The 18,998-nt window shown below is 45.8% G+C and overlaps 2 protein-coding genes across 2 annotated transcripts in view; both read right to left on the bottom strand.

Annotated features, from left to right (window-relative positions):
• Window positions 1-1,984: 1,984 nt before the first annotated feature.
• SLC25A19 (solute carrier family 25 member 19) lies at window positions 1,985-8,561 on the bottom strand. Its single transcript, XM_059485657.1, has 7 exons — window positions 8,450-8,561; window positions 8,197-8,342; window positions 7,549-7,704; window positions 6,682-6,852; window positions 5,698-5,881; window positions 4,413-4,543; window positions 1,985-3,261 (listed from the first exon to the last, which is right to left on the bottom strand). Exons 2-7 carry the CDS (start codon window positions 8,320-8,322, stop codon window positions 3,061-3,063), a joined length of 969 nt encoding a protein of 322 aa, XP_059341640.1. The 5' UTR covers window positions 8,323-8,342; window positions 8,450-8,561; the 3' UTR covers window positions 1,985-3,060.
• Window positions 8,562-9,813: 1,252 nt separating this feature from the next.
• The window catches only part of GRB2 (growth factor receptor bound protein 2), a 49,569-nt gene continuing 40,384 nt past the window's right edge, over window positions 9,814-18,998 (bottom strand). Inside the window, exons 4-6 of the mRNA XM_059485548.1 lie at window positions 16,016-16,138; window positions 13,545-13,713; window positions 9,814-12,156 (exon numbers count right to left, since the gene is read on the bottom strand). Coding sequence (XP_059341531.1) covers window positions 11,971-12,156; window positions 13,545-13,713; window positions 16,016-16,138 — 478 coding nt within the window. The 3' untranslated portion in view covers window positions 9,814-11,970. The remainder of the gene's footprint in view (window positions 12,157-13,544; window positions 13,714-16,015; window positions 16,139-18,998) is intronic.

Genomic DNA, 18,998 nt, shown 5'->3' with positions numbered 1-18,998 from the left:
ATGGTGGAGCTGCAAACGACTGGGGCACAATTCTCATGGTAAAAGGCACAAGAAGAAAACAAATGCAACTGCTGAGCAGCTTGTGAGGTGAACTGCAGGCAAATCCCTGGTGATAGGATTAGCTTGGAAAGAAATCCCAAGGGCCAAAATCAGCCAAGTCTCACAGTGAGGCATTTGCCATGTTGAGTCACTTCACACTGAACAGGAGCAGCAGCTTCCAAGAGCATTTCTGTCCCAGTACCTCGGAGAACAAGGTGACCACAGATCTCTCATATCCTGCTCCTCTAATTCTAGAGATTTAGCTCATAACAGCATGTGTTTTGCCAGAGCAGCTTGAGAAATAAGATCTGTCCTCCTAGTGTTTCATTCAGCCTCAATCCCACAGAGAAATCAACACTCAGACAGTGCTTTCCCCAGCAAAGTGCACTTGAGAAATCTATGAGGACAGATGCTGCTGATCAGAGGTGAAGAAGTGATTGTTGGATGCAGCTCCTAATATTGTTGAGGTTGTCACATCTTTCTCCCTCTCACTGGAAGCCCAGATGCCTTTATGGGCCTGTAACACTTGTGACTCACAGCCTAAAGGCCTCCAGCCGGGGAGTGTCTCTTCCACAGCCTGGGCCAGACAGGCACAACCTAAACTCCAGCTTTGCCATCTGCTGGGTGGAGGAAAAAACGACCCCAGAGAAGAAAAGTTGCTCCATACTCTCGAGTGCTGCCCTCTCTGTGGAGCAGCCAAACTGCCCATACCAGCATCCCCTCAAGCTCCACAGCACCCTCGAGGAATGTCACCTTAACAGAGTACAGATCTTCCTGCTCTTGCCTGCTGCTGAGTTCCCAACCAGTTTCCCCCTATTTTGTGCAGTTTGACAGCAGCTATTTGACAGAAAATGGAAAACAAGTCATGCAATGTTTAGACAGGATGGATGAGTCCCCATTTCCTTAGGAAGCCTAGGTCAGCACTGAATATTTTCTGCTCTGACCTGTCCCTGCTAACCATGACGGCATTCCTCTCACCAGCAACAAGACAGTAACAAAGCCAACCTGTATCTGTTCTGAAAAGAGACATTTCTCTCCCTCAGAAGGGTGTCATGAGGCTGAGTTCATTACTCCTTATCATGTCTTTCCAAGAACAACAGGTGAACAATAAACAAGGGCTAAACATCGTTAAGAATATTCTGAGGAATCTCAGAAGAGACTAAATAACACAGGAAAACGACAATAGGATTGAGGCACTTGGAGAAACTCCATATTTCCTGCATTTTCTGCTTAAACTAAATGGCCATTTTTAGAGTATATGCAGCTCTCTCTCCCTCTTTAAGACTCACATATGGGCCTCCTGCCTGACACTGACACTGGTGAATGAACTTAATTTTACACAGCTCTGTCACCTTTGTACTCCAAGATCTCAAACCCATAGCAGACACAAAGTTATTCAGCCTGGGCTTGCAAGGAATTTCTCCAGATACCTCAGCCACCAGTGAAACAGCTGTTTTTTAAAAACAGCCTCTCACAATAGCTCAGGATAAGTGAGCAATGCTGATATGCTCAAAATTGCCAGAAGTTTCGTCAACGGAATGGAATTGGTCACGTTGGAATCTGGCCAGACCATTTGGGATTAACACCCTGAATACTGCAAAAGAGCCGGGAAAAGCTTTGTGTTAAAAACCATGAAACCATCCTCCAAATAACTGCAGTGCTCTGCCTTATCCACCCCTTGCAGATGACTAACGTGCTTTTGTATGGCAGGGCTGGGAACTCTGCCTTCCACACAGTCCAGCCACACCCTGCTAGGCTTGAAAAAACACAGAATAAAAGAGGAAGAAGAAAGTAATTTTCCTCTTTTCCACTGTTACATAAATCAGAGTTGTTGGTAGGTTTTGTTGGTTTTTTTAACCACTCATAAAACCTTTGAAACTCCAGAAAAACATTTTTCCATCTCTAATTCAGTCATCCATGTGAAACACCACGCTCAGCCAACCAATTCCCATTTGATGTTCATTCCTTTCACTTCAGCAAATCTTGTCAAAACATTTTCATCTGCTAGCACCAGTGCAGGACTGAGGTTCTGAAATATTTTGAGACCATTACAGAAATACAGAAACACATTCAAAGGTGCTGTTAAATAAATAATGATTAAAAAATTACTAGTTTCCACAGGACTTTCCCTTCATTATTCCAGCTTAGAATAATTATTTCTTAACTCTGTACAGCATTTGTTTACTCACTGCTTTGAAGTGAAGCACCCTGAAGTAAAAATTTAGTTTGTGCGTTGAATCCCCTCAGAATGGGGCTCTTAATATGCAAGTTTGCTTGTAAAAAGTGTGAGTGAGGCATTGAAATCCCTAAGAGATGTATGGCCAGACACCCAGGAAGAGAAAAGGGAATTCAGCACACAATCAAGTTCACTGGAGTTAAAGGAGAAACAAGTCTGATCCAGCATGATCAGAGAAGATGCTGTGTTTAAGATGACAGAGAATGCTCAGCTAGCAAGTGGTGACCAAGAAGCAGCAGCTGGCAGCAAAGGAAAGGAAAACTGAGGGTCTGTGCATTTATGTGGCTTTACCTGACTTTACACCAGCAGGACAGAGCGACCTGTGCAACACCGAGACAAGAGTCTGGTGCAAACAGCAGGCACAGAGCAAAGGAACAAAGCTGTGCAGATGCAGGGCTAGGAAGTGGTGTCTGGTTGGTTAAGCAGCACTAGGCTGGGCCAGAACCCCCTCTCTGGGACCCAGGGCGAGCTTGGGGCTCACCCACTTTATTGGGTGCCTTTCCAGAGCACAGGAGTTGCTAGGGAGTGGTCTGTTTGCTCCCCCTCTCACCACTAAATATGAGAGGAGACAGAAGGAAAGTGCTCTGTTGAACAGCTCCCAGCCAAGTAGTTCAGTGTCTCCAGCAGAACTGCAGTTGCCTTCTCCTTCTGCTTGGTCCCAGAAGCTGATTCCCCACAGGCTGGGGGAGCTCTGGGAACCCTGACATTTCCAACATGCTTGTGACAGAGCAAGGCCATCAGTGTCCCCTCCTGAGGAGAACAGCAGGCAGCCACACGCGTCCCTTTCAGCCTTCCTTCCTCTTGGTGCTCTCAGGGCTCCTCATGGTGCACAGAAGGCTGCAGAACAGCTCGTACCAAAAGAAGATGAAGCCAGAGGAGAAGGCAGCCTTCAGCAAGCTGGGAGAGAGGCCCTTGAAGAACCCACCTGGGCCCTCCTCTCGCATCATCTGCCTCACACAGTCCAGGAAACCCCCATACGTCCGTACCTGGGAGAGAAATGCAACAAGGTTAAACTTCAGGACAACTGGAAAACACCACAAAGATCCCCAAACTATACCCAGAAACATTATCTTGACATGCAGCCTGGAGATGCCTTTCTGGATAATATAATAACTAACTGAAACTTTCAGAGAGAGTAGGATAGAGGAAATGTACAGCATCAGCGATGGTTTATGCACATCATTCACTGTAAAATGGCTGTAAAACCTCTGCCTGCAACAACAGCCTGACTTTAAAGAAGTTTGTGAAATCATTATTTCAGATTGCATAATTGCTGTTTTCTATCCCCTTCACTGTCTAAGAAGGAAAAAATGTTGAGTTTTCTGACAGAAAGCAAACACAGCTACAACACTTAGCAGTTTCCAAATTAGCTGTCTGCATGTTGTCATGTTATACTGTGCAGTTTTAACATCTTGTGACACATCAATGCTAAGAACAAATTGTGTATCTTACTGCAGGAGGAAAAGCTCCCAATGCAATGGGCTGAGACATCAAAATCCCATTCAAGAGTTTCTTAGGGTACAGACTGATTTCCTTCTCAGATCCCAGGAATTTTAAGGAAAGCAGAAAATTTCCACATTTCATGGAAAAAAAAGAGGAAGTTCCTTGAAAGATCTATATTTGTCTTCAAGTGTATTTCAAGGTGCTAACAATGGTGCTAAAGAACACCAGAGTATTTAATTTGTTTTGAATTTCAGACTATTCCCGTACATAAAACACATGTTGAACACTTGGTGCCTATTTTTTGTGTCAGAATATTAATTGCAAAAGAGGAGCCTGACAGCCAGGTGACTCCAGCACAAAGCCAGTGTCATCCTCTGCTAGTAATTTGGTTCTGAATCAGAAAAACCAAGCTGCAACTAGAAAAGTAAAATAAATCAATGTCCCTTTGCATGCCTGATGGGGAAGGATGACAAGCCAGAGCACAGGTATGTGGGACAGGTCCCTCCTGGGACCTATGATAAAATAAACCCAGTATGTCCATGTATAAATTCACATTATTAAATGACACCAGTGCTCACTGGGAGCTCCCAACCCAAACATGAACTCAACAGGTACCACTGGTGGATTGTCACTGCATTCCAGTGCACTGGACTAGCCATAGTCAGGAAAATCCAGCACTTGCAGCATTTCTCACCTGCCCAAAGGCTGCCCGAGCATGCTCAAAGCCACCCACTTGCAGTCGCTTTTTGACCAGATCCAAAGGGTACGTGAGGCTCTTGCTGAGCACTCCAGCACAGCTGCCACACACCAGGTTCCTGACGCCGGCTGAGGAGCACAAAGGGAAAGGATCATAGGGAGGAAAAAACCAGCATTATCAGGGAATTCTGATTAAAAATCATAAGAGGTAAGTTAAAAATCACTTTTCACAAGAAGTAAAGTCAAAAAAAGTCCTTTGAAGTTGCATCACCTCTTCTGCAATAGTTTCAGCCAAAGAATCTCAAGCTGTATTTTTTCAGGCTTGCAATGTCTGTTGGAATCAGAGGACCAGCTCCTCTTGGTCCTTTACACTGACTTAGGGTTTTGCTCTGCTCAATAAACCCCAATCCTCAGTCACCAGACAACTTGCTGCCAGTGGATGAAAGTTTTCATGCCCTCCCAGTAAAGGCTGGTCATTGGAAATCTTGCACCCCTGACTGCTCAGGCTGATGCATTCTGGATTGGAATGTCTCAAGCTGACACTGCCTGATGATTTCAGAGGCTTGTGGGAAGTGAGCTCTGTATTAAACTTTTTCCTGACAGACATGAGGTCCCAGCACAAAACCACCATCGGCCTCTGCCACCTAAAATTAAATATGCAGACATTGAAAAGTCAAGTTCCTCTGCTGAAGAAATTCCATTGAGGAACAAACTCATGCTGCTGCTGCATCCCTCTTGCTCAAGGAGGCACAGGTATCTAGCACTGCCAAGGTGGCAGGTTGCATCAGGATGATGTTCTCTTACAATGGAGCTAGAAATCAACATAAAAATACCAAATCAAGAGCCTGGCAGCTTTAAATTAGAGTAAATGAATTCTCTTCCCTAACAGCTGTGCTGGAATCTGCAGGCAGATTTACTACAGAAATCCAAGAGTCCTGTCCCCACAGCACTAATGAAACAGAAAGATTATGGCAGCACTGTCTTCCCACAGTATCAGTAAGGTGACACTGTTAAAGATAGAGCACCCTGGCCTGTGACACTTCACTTTCCCATCCACCCCCTTCCATCACAGTTACTGCACAAGGGGAGCTGTTTGTAAACTCTGCTGTACTTAATTTGGCATTTCCCTGCAGGGGTAAAAATGAGAGGTGGGAAATAAGAGACACTTTTGAGATGTTGCATCAAAAAATGTGAAAGGACTAACAGAGCTTACATCAGTCAACCAAACTAGCATTCATCTTCTTTCTCTGCTGACTGCAACCATCACTGTCCCAAGTTCCTACCTCCATTCTTTGCTTCAGCTGGAATCGCCCATTTGGAAAACTGCTGCAGGATGTTGTAGAAGAAGAACTGGAGACCAGCATATGGGAAGACAGCAATGAGTGTGGGGGTCAAACCTCTGTAGAAAGTCCCAGGCCCTTCTGTCTGGTACATGGTCACCACTGCATGGCGAAGGTTGAGGTAAATCTGCACAACAAGGAACAGGCTGAGTGACTTTCCAGTGGACTTAAAAACAGCCAACCAAAGGTCAGGTCATTTCCCAGTAATGGCTATAGGAATTCCCCACTGCCCAAAATACAACTGACTGTATCTTCAGCACAAAGTGATGAGCAAGGTGATTTTCCACACCCTCACAGCATTCTCTGCAGGCCCTTGTGACTTAAAAGAAACAAGGCATGGAGCTGAGTCCTGAGACCACCTGCATCACAGACATAATTATTTTTCTTTTAACAGTTCCTAACTCCTGCAACACAATTAATACAATACATACTGTAATTCTACTGCAGGCTAAATACAGAAATGGCTCTGATACAAATCTATCCCATTATTACAGAGCTAGTTAGTGCAGAGGCCAATTCATGTTTAAAAAGAACATGAAGCACAGGTGAAATGTGACTAATTTCAAGTATCATCCCCATCATTATCTAAATATGACTCTCTGCCTGTGCAAAGTTTCAAAAATGCAATGTTCAACAGTCTGGGGAGCAGGTTCTATAAAAAGCCAACAGCCAAAGCAAAAAAATATTGAGTTATCCTGTTAAGGGCAGTTTCTCCTTTCTGCATCAGAAGCACCAAAACACAATTAGGAAAGGTGTGTCAACAGCACAAAGGATAACTTAGCAACAGAACAAACACTGGCCATAACAGCACCTGCTCCTTCATTTTAACCCACAATGCTGAATGTGCTTTCAAACCTCCTGCAGCACCTTCAGACCTGTGGAATATTGCCCCTGCTATGGATGCCGAGATGGATCGCTCAGCCTCACCTTTGGCTCCCCCTGGGCAGCAAAGCGGGTGCGCAGCGTGTCCACGGGCTGCACCGCCACCGAGGCCGCGCCGGCAGCCAGGCCCCCGCACACCAGGTGCACCAAGGAGTCCTGGGCTTTGAAGGAGGTGAAGTTGTGCATCAGCTCCGTCAGGCTCTCGAAGGTCATGAACTTGCAGAAACAAAAGCGCGCGGGTCAGGAAGCCGATCCTATGACTCACGCAGGTTTCCCACTCCTCTCTCATTGCACCAACAGCTCCACCCCTCCCTGCTGTTACCACCTTCTTCGTCCTTCAAAAGTCCCCCCCAACCTGCAACGTGTAAAAATCACTAAGCAGCCCAAGGAATGCTTGAGATACTCTAGTGTCCAACACTTCTGCTAATTCTTGCACTTAGAATAATGAAAAACTCATTTTAATGTTCTGTGGCTCCAGAAGAGTGCTATGTCACAGATATGCTTTCCTTTGTCCTTTCAGCCACTGCTCCTAAAGCTGTTACTCATGTTTACAAATAAAGCATAACAGTGCTGTGTAAAATACCCTCATCAGCTTCACTGATTTTTTCCTAAGAAGCCCTTAGGGTGACAGCATGACTAGAAGCAAAAAACTGCCCAAGCTTGGGGCATGAGCAACTAAGCCAAATGTCAGGAGTAGGGAGGGCTTATCTATGACACCAGATACAGACAGAGCTCAGTTTGCTCTCGCTGTGCTCCAGTCTATTCAGCCAGCTCAGGAATATTAACTTAGGAATTATTCAGCAGCTTTGTAGAGCTATACAACCTTCCCACTCCTGAACACAGACAGTCAGAGGGAGAAGAGCAGTGTCCTGTGTACACACAGTGTGCCCAGGTGATGCCTGGTGCGCTCACCTGAACAGCTCCGAAGCCGACAGAAAGGATCTGAGCGGGGACATGGCCCTTCCAGAAGGCTGTCAGCCCCTCCTCCCGGAAGATGCACTGCACAGCTTGCAGCATGCCGTGGTACTTGGCCGTGGGGTTTCTGGAGGAGAGCTGCTCTATCTGGAGCTGGAGGAAAGGGGAGAAAATATTTTCAGTTTCACCCTTCAACACTGGTTCAAGTGTCAGTTCAGGAATTCACAACCCTGTCAGCCAGCCAATGCTAAGGGATGACATTTTGTCTTCCCATAGAACCACATTCAGATGTGACTGGGATGTTGTTTATGAAGGGCTCTAAAAGAATAAAAATGTGCATGAACACAAAGATAAGCAGGAGGGATGATGGTGAAATTCAGTCAGAGACTGTAAGTCGTTCACAAAAACAGAAGGAGAACGAAATCTGAGAAACACAAGATTCCATTCCCACGCAAGTTAAGTTGTATAAATAGAAGTGGTGGACACAATATAGCCCTACTTCCTTGCATAACCTATACATAACGTAGGTGAGGCCTGACGAGGGATTCAGTGCTCTCTGGCTGCACAGGTGACCTGCTCACCCAGGACACCATCAGCTCTGCCGCTCTTTCATCCCGGCCCCCGGGCACGCCGCGAGTGAGGTACCTGAAAGCGGATCTTGAGGACGTCCAAGGGGCTGACAAGGACCCGAGTGACCAAGCCAGACGCTGATCCTGCTACAGCCGCTTCCGCCGTGGACACGCACCTGCCTTCGGGGTCGTAGCCCACCATGCCTGCCGGCTGTGCCCAGCCTGGGCGGGGGCACAGAGCAGTGAGCCCCGCCCTCACCGAGCCCCCACCCCACAGCCCCCTCACGGCAAGGCCCACAGCCCCTCCTCACCCCAAACTCCTTTCTCACCCCGCAGAACACACAGATGCCCCTCTGCATCACTCCCTCTGCCCCGCAGCTCCCGGCCCCGCCAGTGGCAGCCACCAGCGGGGGGACCGGACCGAGCCGAGCCCGGCGGCACCGGGGCTGTCCGGCCCTGGCCCGACTCCCGCCACGCCGCCTCACCCGCGGCCGCCCGCTCCGCACTGCGCCTGCGCGCCGCGGGGGCCGCTGGGAGATGCAGTCCCGGGAACGGCGGCCACAACACGCGCGGACCGGTGGGCTGGACAAGCCCTCAGACCGTGGAGTCCAACCGGCGAGCCAACACCACCCTGTCAGCCAGACCATGGCACTGAGTGCCACATCCAGTCTTTCCTTAGACACTCCCAGGGACAGTGACAGCTCCCTGGGCCACCCGTTCCAATGTCTGATCACCCTTTCCACGAAGAAATTCTTCCTGATGTCCAACCCAAAGCTCCCCTGGTGCAGCTTAAAGTTATGTCCTTTCACTTGTTACCTGGGAGAGGAGCCCAACTCCCACCTGGCTGCACCCTCATATCAGGGAGCTGTAGAAAGCAAAAAGGTCCTGCCTGGACCTTGTCTTCTCCAGGTTGAACAAGCCCAGCTCCCTCAGCCAGCCCTGCCTCATTGCACTTGGATCCAGAGTCCTCCCCAGCTCTGCTGCCCTTCTCTGGTCCCACGAGGCAGGGCTGGGAGCGGGGAAGGTCAGCACACAGCCCACACTGCCCTCAGCCCTGCTCCCACTGCCACCTCCACCATGCACAACCACAGACCAACAAACCTTGTCTGGATAAAGCACAGGGGAATGAGATTTTCTAAGCAACCCAGCCTACAGTAAAACATCACTTCAAGCAATATGTTCTGCTACAGCATTACAAAAAAAGCCAAGTGCTTCAAACCACATAGTGGCTTTTCCATACTGACTTCTGGCACAAAAAAGAAAGAATTGTACAAGTATCCAGGCATTTCCACCTCAACATCATCAGTATTTAAACATAGTAACTAAGGGCAACTGTTTAAAAACCACTGAAAACTCCCATGCAGGCCTTTTCCTATTCTCTGTTACCACTGACTACACCATTCATGCTCACAGGTACTTTCTGACCATTAGCAAAGGCTGAGGAGAAGCTGCAGAAAGCTGCCCACACACCTTGTTAGCCCAACAGAGCCGTTCTTCTTTAGGCAACAGAAGTGAAAACAATCTGCAGGGCCCTGATGGAGCAGATTCAAACCACAACAGCCTGAGCCTGGCTGCTGTGCTCACACCAGCCCAACACCACCTCCCCCTTTTAGCAAAAGACTCCAGAAGGGTCTGAACTACAAGCTCAGTCATAGCTTGGTCAGTTGACTGAAATAACAGACAGATGCTCAAGTGAAGAATTCAATGTATATTTATTATTCACAGTTAATTACTATCTACCAAATGCTGCTGCAGAGTTAAAGGATTAAGTACATAGGCCTTTTTTTTATTTAAACACAGAAAATTTTTTTAATATATATACACACACAAGACATATGTCTGCAAGGCTGCATGATATACACCAATTCCAAAATAAGGAAACAATCAAATGGTCCAGGTGTAGAATGCCATAGATTCCTTTTCCAATCACTTTACAAAGTGGGAAGAAAGTGAGTGACAGCTAGCAAGGAGAGGGGGAAAAAGTAATACTCTACAGGGCAGTTCTCTCTTTCATTTGCTGGAAAATCAAAGTGTAAGGCAGAGTTCATCTCAGGAGTAAAACTTTTGTAACACTTACTACAAAAAAAGGCACCCTCCAACAAAAGATTGCCCGTGCTGAGCAGGGCGGGAGGAGATCTCCGCTGCAGGTTGGGTGTGTTGGTGGGGTGAAGGGATCCAGCCAAACGGCCACCAAGGGAAAAACAACGCAACTGAAGATTGGCACAGAGAGTGCTGCAGGCTGATTGCTTTCCTTCTGTCCAATTTAATGTCACACTGCTCTGGTGAGGAGCAAAGGGCCACCAGAAACGCCCCGGGGTGCAGGGTGGGGAGAACAGTCACACACAGCCTGCTGTGAACGGGAGCGGGCGGGGAGCTACTTCAACAGGAACACTGACCTGAGGAGGGAGGAGAGACTGGAGAACAGGGATGCCAACTCCACTTCTCAAGAGCAACACGACTGCAAATACTGCCTATCCAGGCCGAGGAGACAGGCTGATCACATGCATCACGTAGAAACATTCACTAAGAGCGTAAAGTTTTTTTTCAAGCACTATTTCTTGAGGTTTCTCTGTATTATGAAGTTTTCCACCAAAGGAATGTACATTTTGTAGGACATCTCAGGGCTATTATTTCCCAAATCCCCCCCTTAACCCTCCCTCCCCAAAATATTCTTCCTCATTTTCCCTCATCAGAACTTTCCCCTTTCTCTTACTTCTTTTGAGGCTCCTGGTTGCAGCTCTCCACCTCTGAGCAGCCTAAGTTGCCACTTGAACGCCTTGATTTTATTTTCCTTGGAATAAGGGAAGTTGAACAGTAAGACAAATCTGAAGATTAACGCTCCATCTCTGTAGATTTTTCTCAAGTGTCCATTGATAAAACCACCCTCCTTTGCCCCCTTCCCTCATAGTATTTATTTACACATAGGCAGAAAAAAAAATCCTCTGAAAAGCTCTGGACTGTCCTTTTAACTTAAAAAATAATAAAAAAGAAAATAAGGGGAAGGCACTATGGAAAAAATTACAGAATGTGCTCAACCGTACACCTTTAAGAAAAAACAAAAAAGCTGTCAGCACAGCATTAATAGACTTCAGTTGTACGTTGGAGTTTCTCAAAGCAGCTCTGTGACTCAAAAGTAAAAAAGAGAACAAAAAGCCACACAACTCTTCTCCCTTCCTCTGTTTGGAAGCTGCTGAGCTTCAGAAGAAAGTGCCAAAGGAGAAGAGACAATAAAAATTAGATTAACACCTCATCTTTCCCAGGCAAGAAATGCTGAATGTTGAAGGCAAAAGCAGAAACTGATGATTTTTGTTTTTTTTGAAAGGCAGGACTGTGGATTTGGTTCTTCTCTCATGTCCCTTCATGTCAAATGAAGACCGTTTGCAGAGAGAGAAAATACCAGCAGAGTTTCTCCCTTTTCCTTTAACTGCATTGGCTAGGACTTTATATGGCATTAAAACTTCATGCACTGATGGACAGAGGAGGAGGGGGAAACAAGAAGAGTTGTGGTGGTGAGACCTTAAGTGACCTTAAAACACTCATTCGCAACAAGAGTGAATAAAGGGGATAACCCAGGAGCAGCTGAGGAAATTTGTTATTTTCATTTTTTTTCTCTCTCTCTCTCCTTTTTTTTTTTTCCTTTTTTTTTTTCCTTTAAGATAAGTTTTGGTGTGTAAGTTGAACTCTTCCCCCCGCCCCTGAAGTTCCACTCTGAGGGAAGGAGGATCACCTCACGGTGACAGGTGACTCTGGTTTTACCGCCGTGTGATGTTTGGGTCACTGGCTGCAGTTAGGCTCTGTATGTGTATTTACTGTTTCTCTGGTTTCCTTAAATAATCTCTAATATTTCTCTCTAGATGTTCCGGTTCACTGGGGTCACGTAGTTGCGAGGGAACATGCCCGTCTGTCCGCGGCACGCTCCCTTCCACCAGTTGGGGTCAGAATTGTCAAGGACTTGGATAAAGTCTCCACGATGGAAGCCCAGCTCTCCTTCCTCTTGAGGATCAAAATCAAACAGGGCCTGAACGTATGTTGGTTGCTGAAAGGGGAACAAGAAACACACACAGTGAGAATCACCCAGGGCACTCCAGGCACCTGCTCCTGCGGGGCAGAAGCTGTCTTACACTGAAGATTAACAATAAATATTTGGGCTACTCCCTTTTCCTGCAAGCCAGCTCCCAACAGCTGCAACGAGGTGCTAAAACAGTAATGGACAGGCTGTAGAACACCTCAGAAAAAGGTCAAGTTCCTGTGAAACAGCTGAAATAGAGCAGATGATTTTGATGTTTTTCTAGTACTTTTCACTCTTCATGGCCTATTGTAAATCTGTGTTCTATAGCAATACAGTAATATTGCTGTTTACTTGTCCTGTTTTCATAATTGACAGCACAAATATTATTGATCTACACAAAGTTCCCCCTAAAAACTGGATGTTGACATTTTACACATTTTCCTTAACTCTTCTGTCACAGAACATTTTGCCTGGTCAGCAAGTCTTCCTTTCTGATGGAAAAGCTAACAGTTCATTTAAAATACATTTGCAGTCTTAAAATTGTGAGGCCAGGAAGTTCTCTTCATGCTTGTCCTTTTCAGCCAGCTGTTTTCTCCCCCTCTGTTTATCCCTGACCTGACCGTGCAGAGCCAAGTGTTAAGTTCAGACAAACTGTGACAAAGCTGCCAGTGGCACCTGGACAGCTGCACAAATGCCACACCCTTGTCTTCAGGCTAGAAGCGGAATGCCGTACAAGGAAGCAAAAGGATTTACCCAGAACTGACAAAACATGCAGTTACTTGAAATACAACACTCTGATTGACCTGGGAAATGGAACAAAACACAGAGCTGGATATACACAAGCTGCTCTGCTGGCACTTCACAACAGTTTCTGGATTCTCTTTACACTGGCTAGATCCAAACCAGAGATTCTCCATATGCTGTAACCACCTCTTCAGGAAAGCCCAGTATCAAAGCCTCACTGAGGGCTGCACTTCTGGCTATGATCAGGTATAAATCAGAACAGAATTGCAGAATTCTTTAGGCTGAAGAAGGCCTAAGATCAGCAAGTTCAACCATAAAGCCATAAATTCCCTTCCCTTTTAAACTGTGCCCTATAACAGGAGCAAATCCATTTTTAATCCACAGGAATCAAATTATCTTCCTGCAACAGAATCTATAAGCATTAAAACAAGACAAACATTCAAGCAGCAACAATCATTTTGCCTCAACTCCAGGGAGAGCAGGAGTGTTGGTAGGCTTTGCACAAGAATGCAGCTTATTTACCAGTAAAATTTTGACTTCAGGATCTAAAGATACACTTTCACAAGAAAAAAAAAATCAGTCAGCTTCTTTCTTACTCCAAAATGCAATCCCACTTCAGACTGTGGTTGCAATTGCCTGACCAGGGCACTCTACAGGGACACTTCTCTTACCTGTGGCACCTGCTCAATGTCCCGGAGAAATATTTGCTGGTTCCTGGAGACAGATGTGGATCTGTGATAATCTACCAGCTCGTTCAAAGAATTGAACTTCACCACCCAAAGGAAATACTTGCCAGCCCCATCTCTAAGCACCTTGAAGTGCTGCACATCATTTCCAAACCTGTGTGGAAAGAATGAAGAACACAGAGCACATTATTAGCCATGGGGAACTCCTCCTGGGATCATCAGCACAGAGTATGGAACAAGAAGGTCCTTCAGGGCACAGTGAAAACTGTCAATGACACTGGTAACACAGCTGCAAGCCCATAACTGGAATCACACCTACTTCTTGATGTATGTTACATATAGCATCACCTGTGTTGATGAAGATGGTGCAGAATCCCAAGAACAAATGCCAGGGACTTTGCAAGGTCACAGCAACACAGCTGCACCCTGGTGCTTTCCACTTCACATCCTCAAACACAGAAGTGCCAGATAAACAGCACAAGCACTTTGGTTTAGCTCTTCACAGTTTGGTTTAGAACTTCACAGCAGTTTCACAGCTGACTCGAGCCACTCTCAGTCTGTGCTACTCTTGCCATGGCCCTCTGCTTCTCAGAGTCCCAGTCCCTCCCTCCCACAGCACCACTGGGGACGTGCTACAATGCAATGCAAATTCCTGGGAAAACACTGCCACAGGGAGGGCAGAATTGGCTCCTCTGGCAACCAGAATGGACTTGGCCAAAAGACTCTCCTATGAAACAAATGGACCTCTCTGGTCTTTAAAAAAACGCCCAAAACAAAATGTAACAGACAAAAACCCCTCAAACCCCAAAGTGTTCAAAGATGATGCTGCACACATAAACCAGGAACTTCAATTCTGTGTTAACAAACAAATTCAGTGTTTTTTCCGACAAGTGATGGCATTCAACTGAAGCTACATTTGCAATGGTTTTACTCTGAATAAAGAGAAACTCTGGAGAGGTCCACTGGGATTTTCCAGATGAATGGCACATTGGAAATCTTACTTCAGCCTAAAACACTGAAAACAGAAGACAACTGTTCCCATTTGGCATGCACAGCACCTATACCTGAGTGGGGAAAGCAGACACTGCCTTGAAACAACTCCTGGGTGCTGCCTCTGCTCTGCCTTCCTCAACCTCTGAGCTTCTCACCATTCCAAATCCTACAGATCAATGTTTAGGAAAAGGACTTTCCTAAATTATACACACAGGAAAAACCACCCAACTGAGACATTACCACCAGATGGCAACACCAGGCTGAACAGGCAGGCCCAGCTATGCCATTGTAACTTTCTGTTTCTTAAAGGAATGCACTTTCTGTAGTTGAAGCTTCCATTCATATCTAATATTCCAGCCTGGATGACTCTGTCCTAGACAGAAATATAAACATCTAAAATCAGTGGCTTTAATCCAGTTTGCTGGCATGACTCAGTGCTGCTGTACAGAAGGACAAAAATTTGGTTATAAACCAAAGATGACCAAAAAAAAAGAAACAAATCTTGTTGAGATGGATCACTGACAGCCACAGAAAACAGAGCCAGCTGGAATTGCACACGAATAATAAAAATGTCGTAAGAATTCTAAAGAAAATCTTGTTTCTTTATGGTAGAAAAGGGGAAGATTACAGAAAATAATTAAAAAACCAAAAAAGCCAAAATCAACCTGCTGAGGACAGATTCCCTCCCATCCCCATCCTACATTAAATTACTTCACATATCTTTTCAAGTTTCTAATAGCTCTATTTGAGTGACTTCAGATCAGAGAACACAGAATTGCTTGTGTTGGGAATCACCTAAGGACCACCTCATTCCAACCCTCCTCTCAGGGGCAGGGATACCTTCCACTAGACCAGATTGCTCCAAAGCCCTGTCCAACATGGCATTTAACACTTCCAGGGATGGGGCAGGCACAGATTCTTTAGGTAACCTGTGCCACAGCCTCACCACCCTCAAAGAGAAGAATTTCTTCCTAAGCCATGTGGAATAGACTTGTGAGAGTTCAAATGGATCTCTGGTTTCACAGCTCCATGTCCAGTGCTAGTCAGTGGGAATATTACCAAGGCATGTGCCAAGCAGAAAAAAATATACTTGCAAATGTACAACACAGAGGGAAGATAAAGTAATAACTTGCACTGCAGAGGAGGAGTGAAGGAGGATGGGAAGTTGTCCACATTGGGTGCTTTGTGGCTGTAAGAGGGAGGAATGGGATCCACAAAGAGGCCACCAGACACTGCCTGGGCCTGTGTGAGCCACCAGGTCAGTCCTGTGGGCTCACTGCAAAGCAGAGCAAAGATGTTTGTTCTATTAGAGAGGGAATAAATGTCACTAGAACAGGAATGCTATAGGACACCTGTGAGGTTATTCCTGCTCCTCAGGGCTGACAATCACCTGCCCTTTACTCACCCTCCAAAGGAGCAGCAGATGCCTGATTAGCACACAATTGCTCCTGGGCATGACTTACTTGACTGAGAGGGAGAAGTCCCCAGGAGCACTCTCACTCTCCCTGATGAGGAAGGCACCATCATGTCTCTGTTTGCCCAACATTTCTTCAGCCTTCGCTCGGGGAATCTTTCCAAAAAACCACCTGTGTGGGGAGGAAAAGAAAACAGGAGGAAAAGTTAAGAATTTGAATCCATTCATGGAAGAGCCAGAAACACCACAGCTCCAGAAACAAGATGTTGTCTATGCACTGCCCCATCCTGCACACATGGAAAGTGCATTTTGTATCCAAATCAATTTCTTGTCTCTTTCAGATCCGGTGGTAAGGCACATCTACCTCGGCAGAGAGAATCAGTATCTTCATCCAGCAGCTGTTTGCTCCTGCATCCCAGAGTCCAATCTCTGAGCCTACCAGAGTCCTACAGTCCAAGACAAGTATCATCTGTCAGAAAGCTGAGACAGGTGCCAGGACAGCACTTACAGACCAAGTGAGTGAGAAAAGTTCCTTCAAGGTCTCTCTGCTCCACTGCAGAGCAGTGCTGAGCTAGGCATGGATTCTGTTCCAGAAAAGATGCTGATGACACTTGTTTCAGGAGCCTCTTTTCTTGTTTTCTCTCACAGGCAGTACAATCCAGCAGCTTTCACAGGAGAGTCACATGAAGGAGCAGCCTCATGCAAACCATATCCAAAATTCTCACCAGCCACAGGCTGACCATGATGACACCAAGGCTGAACCTACCTCAGGCCACCAGATTGTCAGCACTGACCAACAGACTGGTCACGGGATCCTTACCCCCATTTACATTTGCATTTCTAGACTAATCCAAGATTAAAGGCAAAGAAGGGATGAGTGGTAGGTCACATGGCATGAGAAAAGCAGAAGCATCTTCACAACTAAAAAGCAGAGCTTTCAGCTCTGAGGAACAGATCACACAGGACAGCAGCACTTATCACACCCACACCCACGCAGATGACTGACCTTAGAGGAGAGCATTTCGTAACAAGAGCCCCACTCACACAGCCCACTGTCTGCACTGAAGGCTTTGCTGCAGCAACAAGGCAGGAGTTGCAGAATCCTTCTTGAAACAGTCATTCTTAAGAAAAGCTGGAGCTCTTGTGACGTCAAGAAGTCACCAGATCTATCTCTGTAAGGGCAAACTACCTCTAGAGCTGAAGGACTGATTATTCAGTTACCAACCATACTCCACTTGCTTGAAACTCCGTTGTGTTTTTATCCCCTGGAATAAAAAGAAAAAGCTTCCTCCCTAAACCATCCTATTCCCAGTGGTTAAGAATTTCATGGTATTTTGTACATTCTGGGTGGCTTAGCACCTGTGCTGCTTCTTGGTGCCTGAGGTGAGGTGGTGGCAGATCACCACAGGAGACCCATCTGCCCCTCACTGCACACACTGCTGCCCACAAAAATCAACCAGGAGAAACTATTAAGTGAAACTCCTTCAGAAATCAAAGGTAGTAGTTAATTTCCTAGGCTTTTGGCACGACTGTCAGAAAGACAAAAAAGACCTGAATATTCTCTCTGCCAAATGCTGCTTGAAGCAAGCTTTATATTATGATTTTAGATATCTCACCATATTTCTTGTTTACTAAGTGTCTTAATCCTGTTTACTTCTCAAATAATTCTCAATTACTTGTGTGACAGTTTCATCTTAAACACAAACAAAAAACAACTTCACCTTTCTCTATAAAGTAAGAAGGAAAGCCTGAAGAGCTTAACAGAATACTTCCTGAAGCCTCCACAGTTCACCTGTTTTCTCCCAAAATTTACTGAATCACAAAGTAGAAGTGTACTATTCTTTTAAATGAAATAACACTTCCAAAGTGACAAGGGCAAGCTATCTAAGTTTTGTGCTGCTAGCTGCTTCTAAGGCACTTCAAATAGAAAGACTAAAAATCTTTCACAATTCTTAAGCTTCCTTGTAGTTTTGTAGCTTTACTACCACATTAACCAGAGAAAAAGAACCTGAATTAAATGAACAGAAAACCCCAGAGCTGAAACAAAGTTATTCTGCAGGACTACTGTCTACTTAAGAACACAGCTGTACAGCAGCAGAAGTGTTGTGCACATATGTTTGCTACAGAATGTCTGAAAAAATTAACAAACACCACAGCATGTCAAAAATCACTTGCGGAGAATTCAGCAAAGTAACAATGACATTCCCACAACTTTTCTTCTGCAGGGTAAGCCTGATAATCAAGGCTTAACTCCAACAAGCTCTGTAATGCAGGTGAAACTCATCCTGCCAGCACTGCAGAAGCAAAGCAGGCATTCCTGCTGATGCTGCACAGCCAGAGGGAGCTGCCCTGATTGTACAGCACAGTTCTCATCGCTTCCAGCCTCCCCTCCATCGGCACTTTGGCAATTCCTTCGGCTCCAATTCGCACAATCATCTCACTTGGCCGAGCTCCTCCACAGAAATTACAATGCTGCAAAGTGAGACTTCAGCAATATCCCCAGGACAGGCTGATAACAAACACAAAGACCTGAGATAGCCTGGATCAGATCCATGCTGTGTTTCATAAACAGCAAAGTCTTCTCCTGCCCCCTTCCAGAGCAAGGTGCTGCTGTGACTTCACCAAAACTTCCCTGCCCAGAGCTTCCTGTAGCTCTTCTCTGTCCTGCCTACCTCTGCTCAGTCTTTGCTTTGTTAATTGAGGTGGTAATTCAGATTAACCCTTCAGGTTAATCCTTAGGTAAGTCTGGTCACTGAAAAGTGCCACATTTTCCTTTCAGCTTCATTTGCTGGGAGTTACAAAGTGATCTGTAAGATTTGCAAAATACAAGTAAGGAGAAACATGGCATTTAATACCAGCTGTGCAGCTGGAAGATTTAAGGTTTGGATCCTAGGACAGGATTTAAAGCCATATTCAGTTGCTTTCTTTCCAAAACCTCTTGAAAACAATTTGATGATACTGTGAGTAAAGGAACATTCTCACTGCTCAGCTGCCTGCAGTTTGCTTTTTGTATGACCTGTATGACTAGAGAG

The sequence above is a fragment of the Ammospiza nelsoni genome, chromosome 19, assembly GCF_027579445.1.
Source record: "Ammospiza nelsoni isolate bAmmNel1 chromosome 19, bAmmNel1.pri, whole genome shotgun sequence".
Classification (NCBI taxonomy): domain Eukaryota; kingdom Metazoa; phylum Chordata; class Aves; order Passeriformes; family Passerellidae; genus Ammospiza; species Ammospiza nelsoni.
The sequence above is the reverse complement of the archived record's forward strand: the minus strand, read 5'-3'. Positions and strand labels throughout refer to the sequence as shown.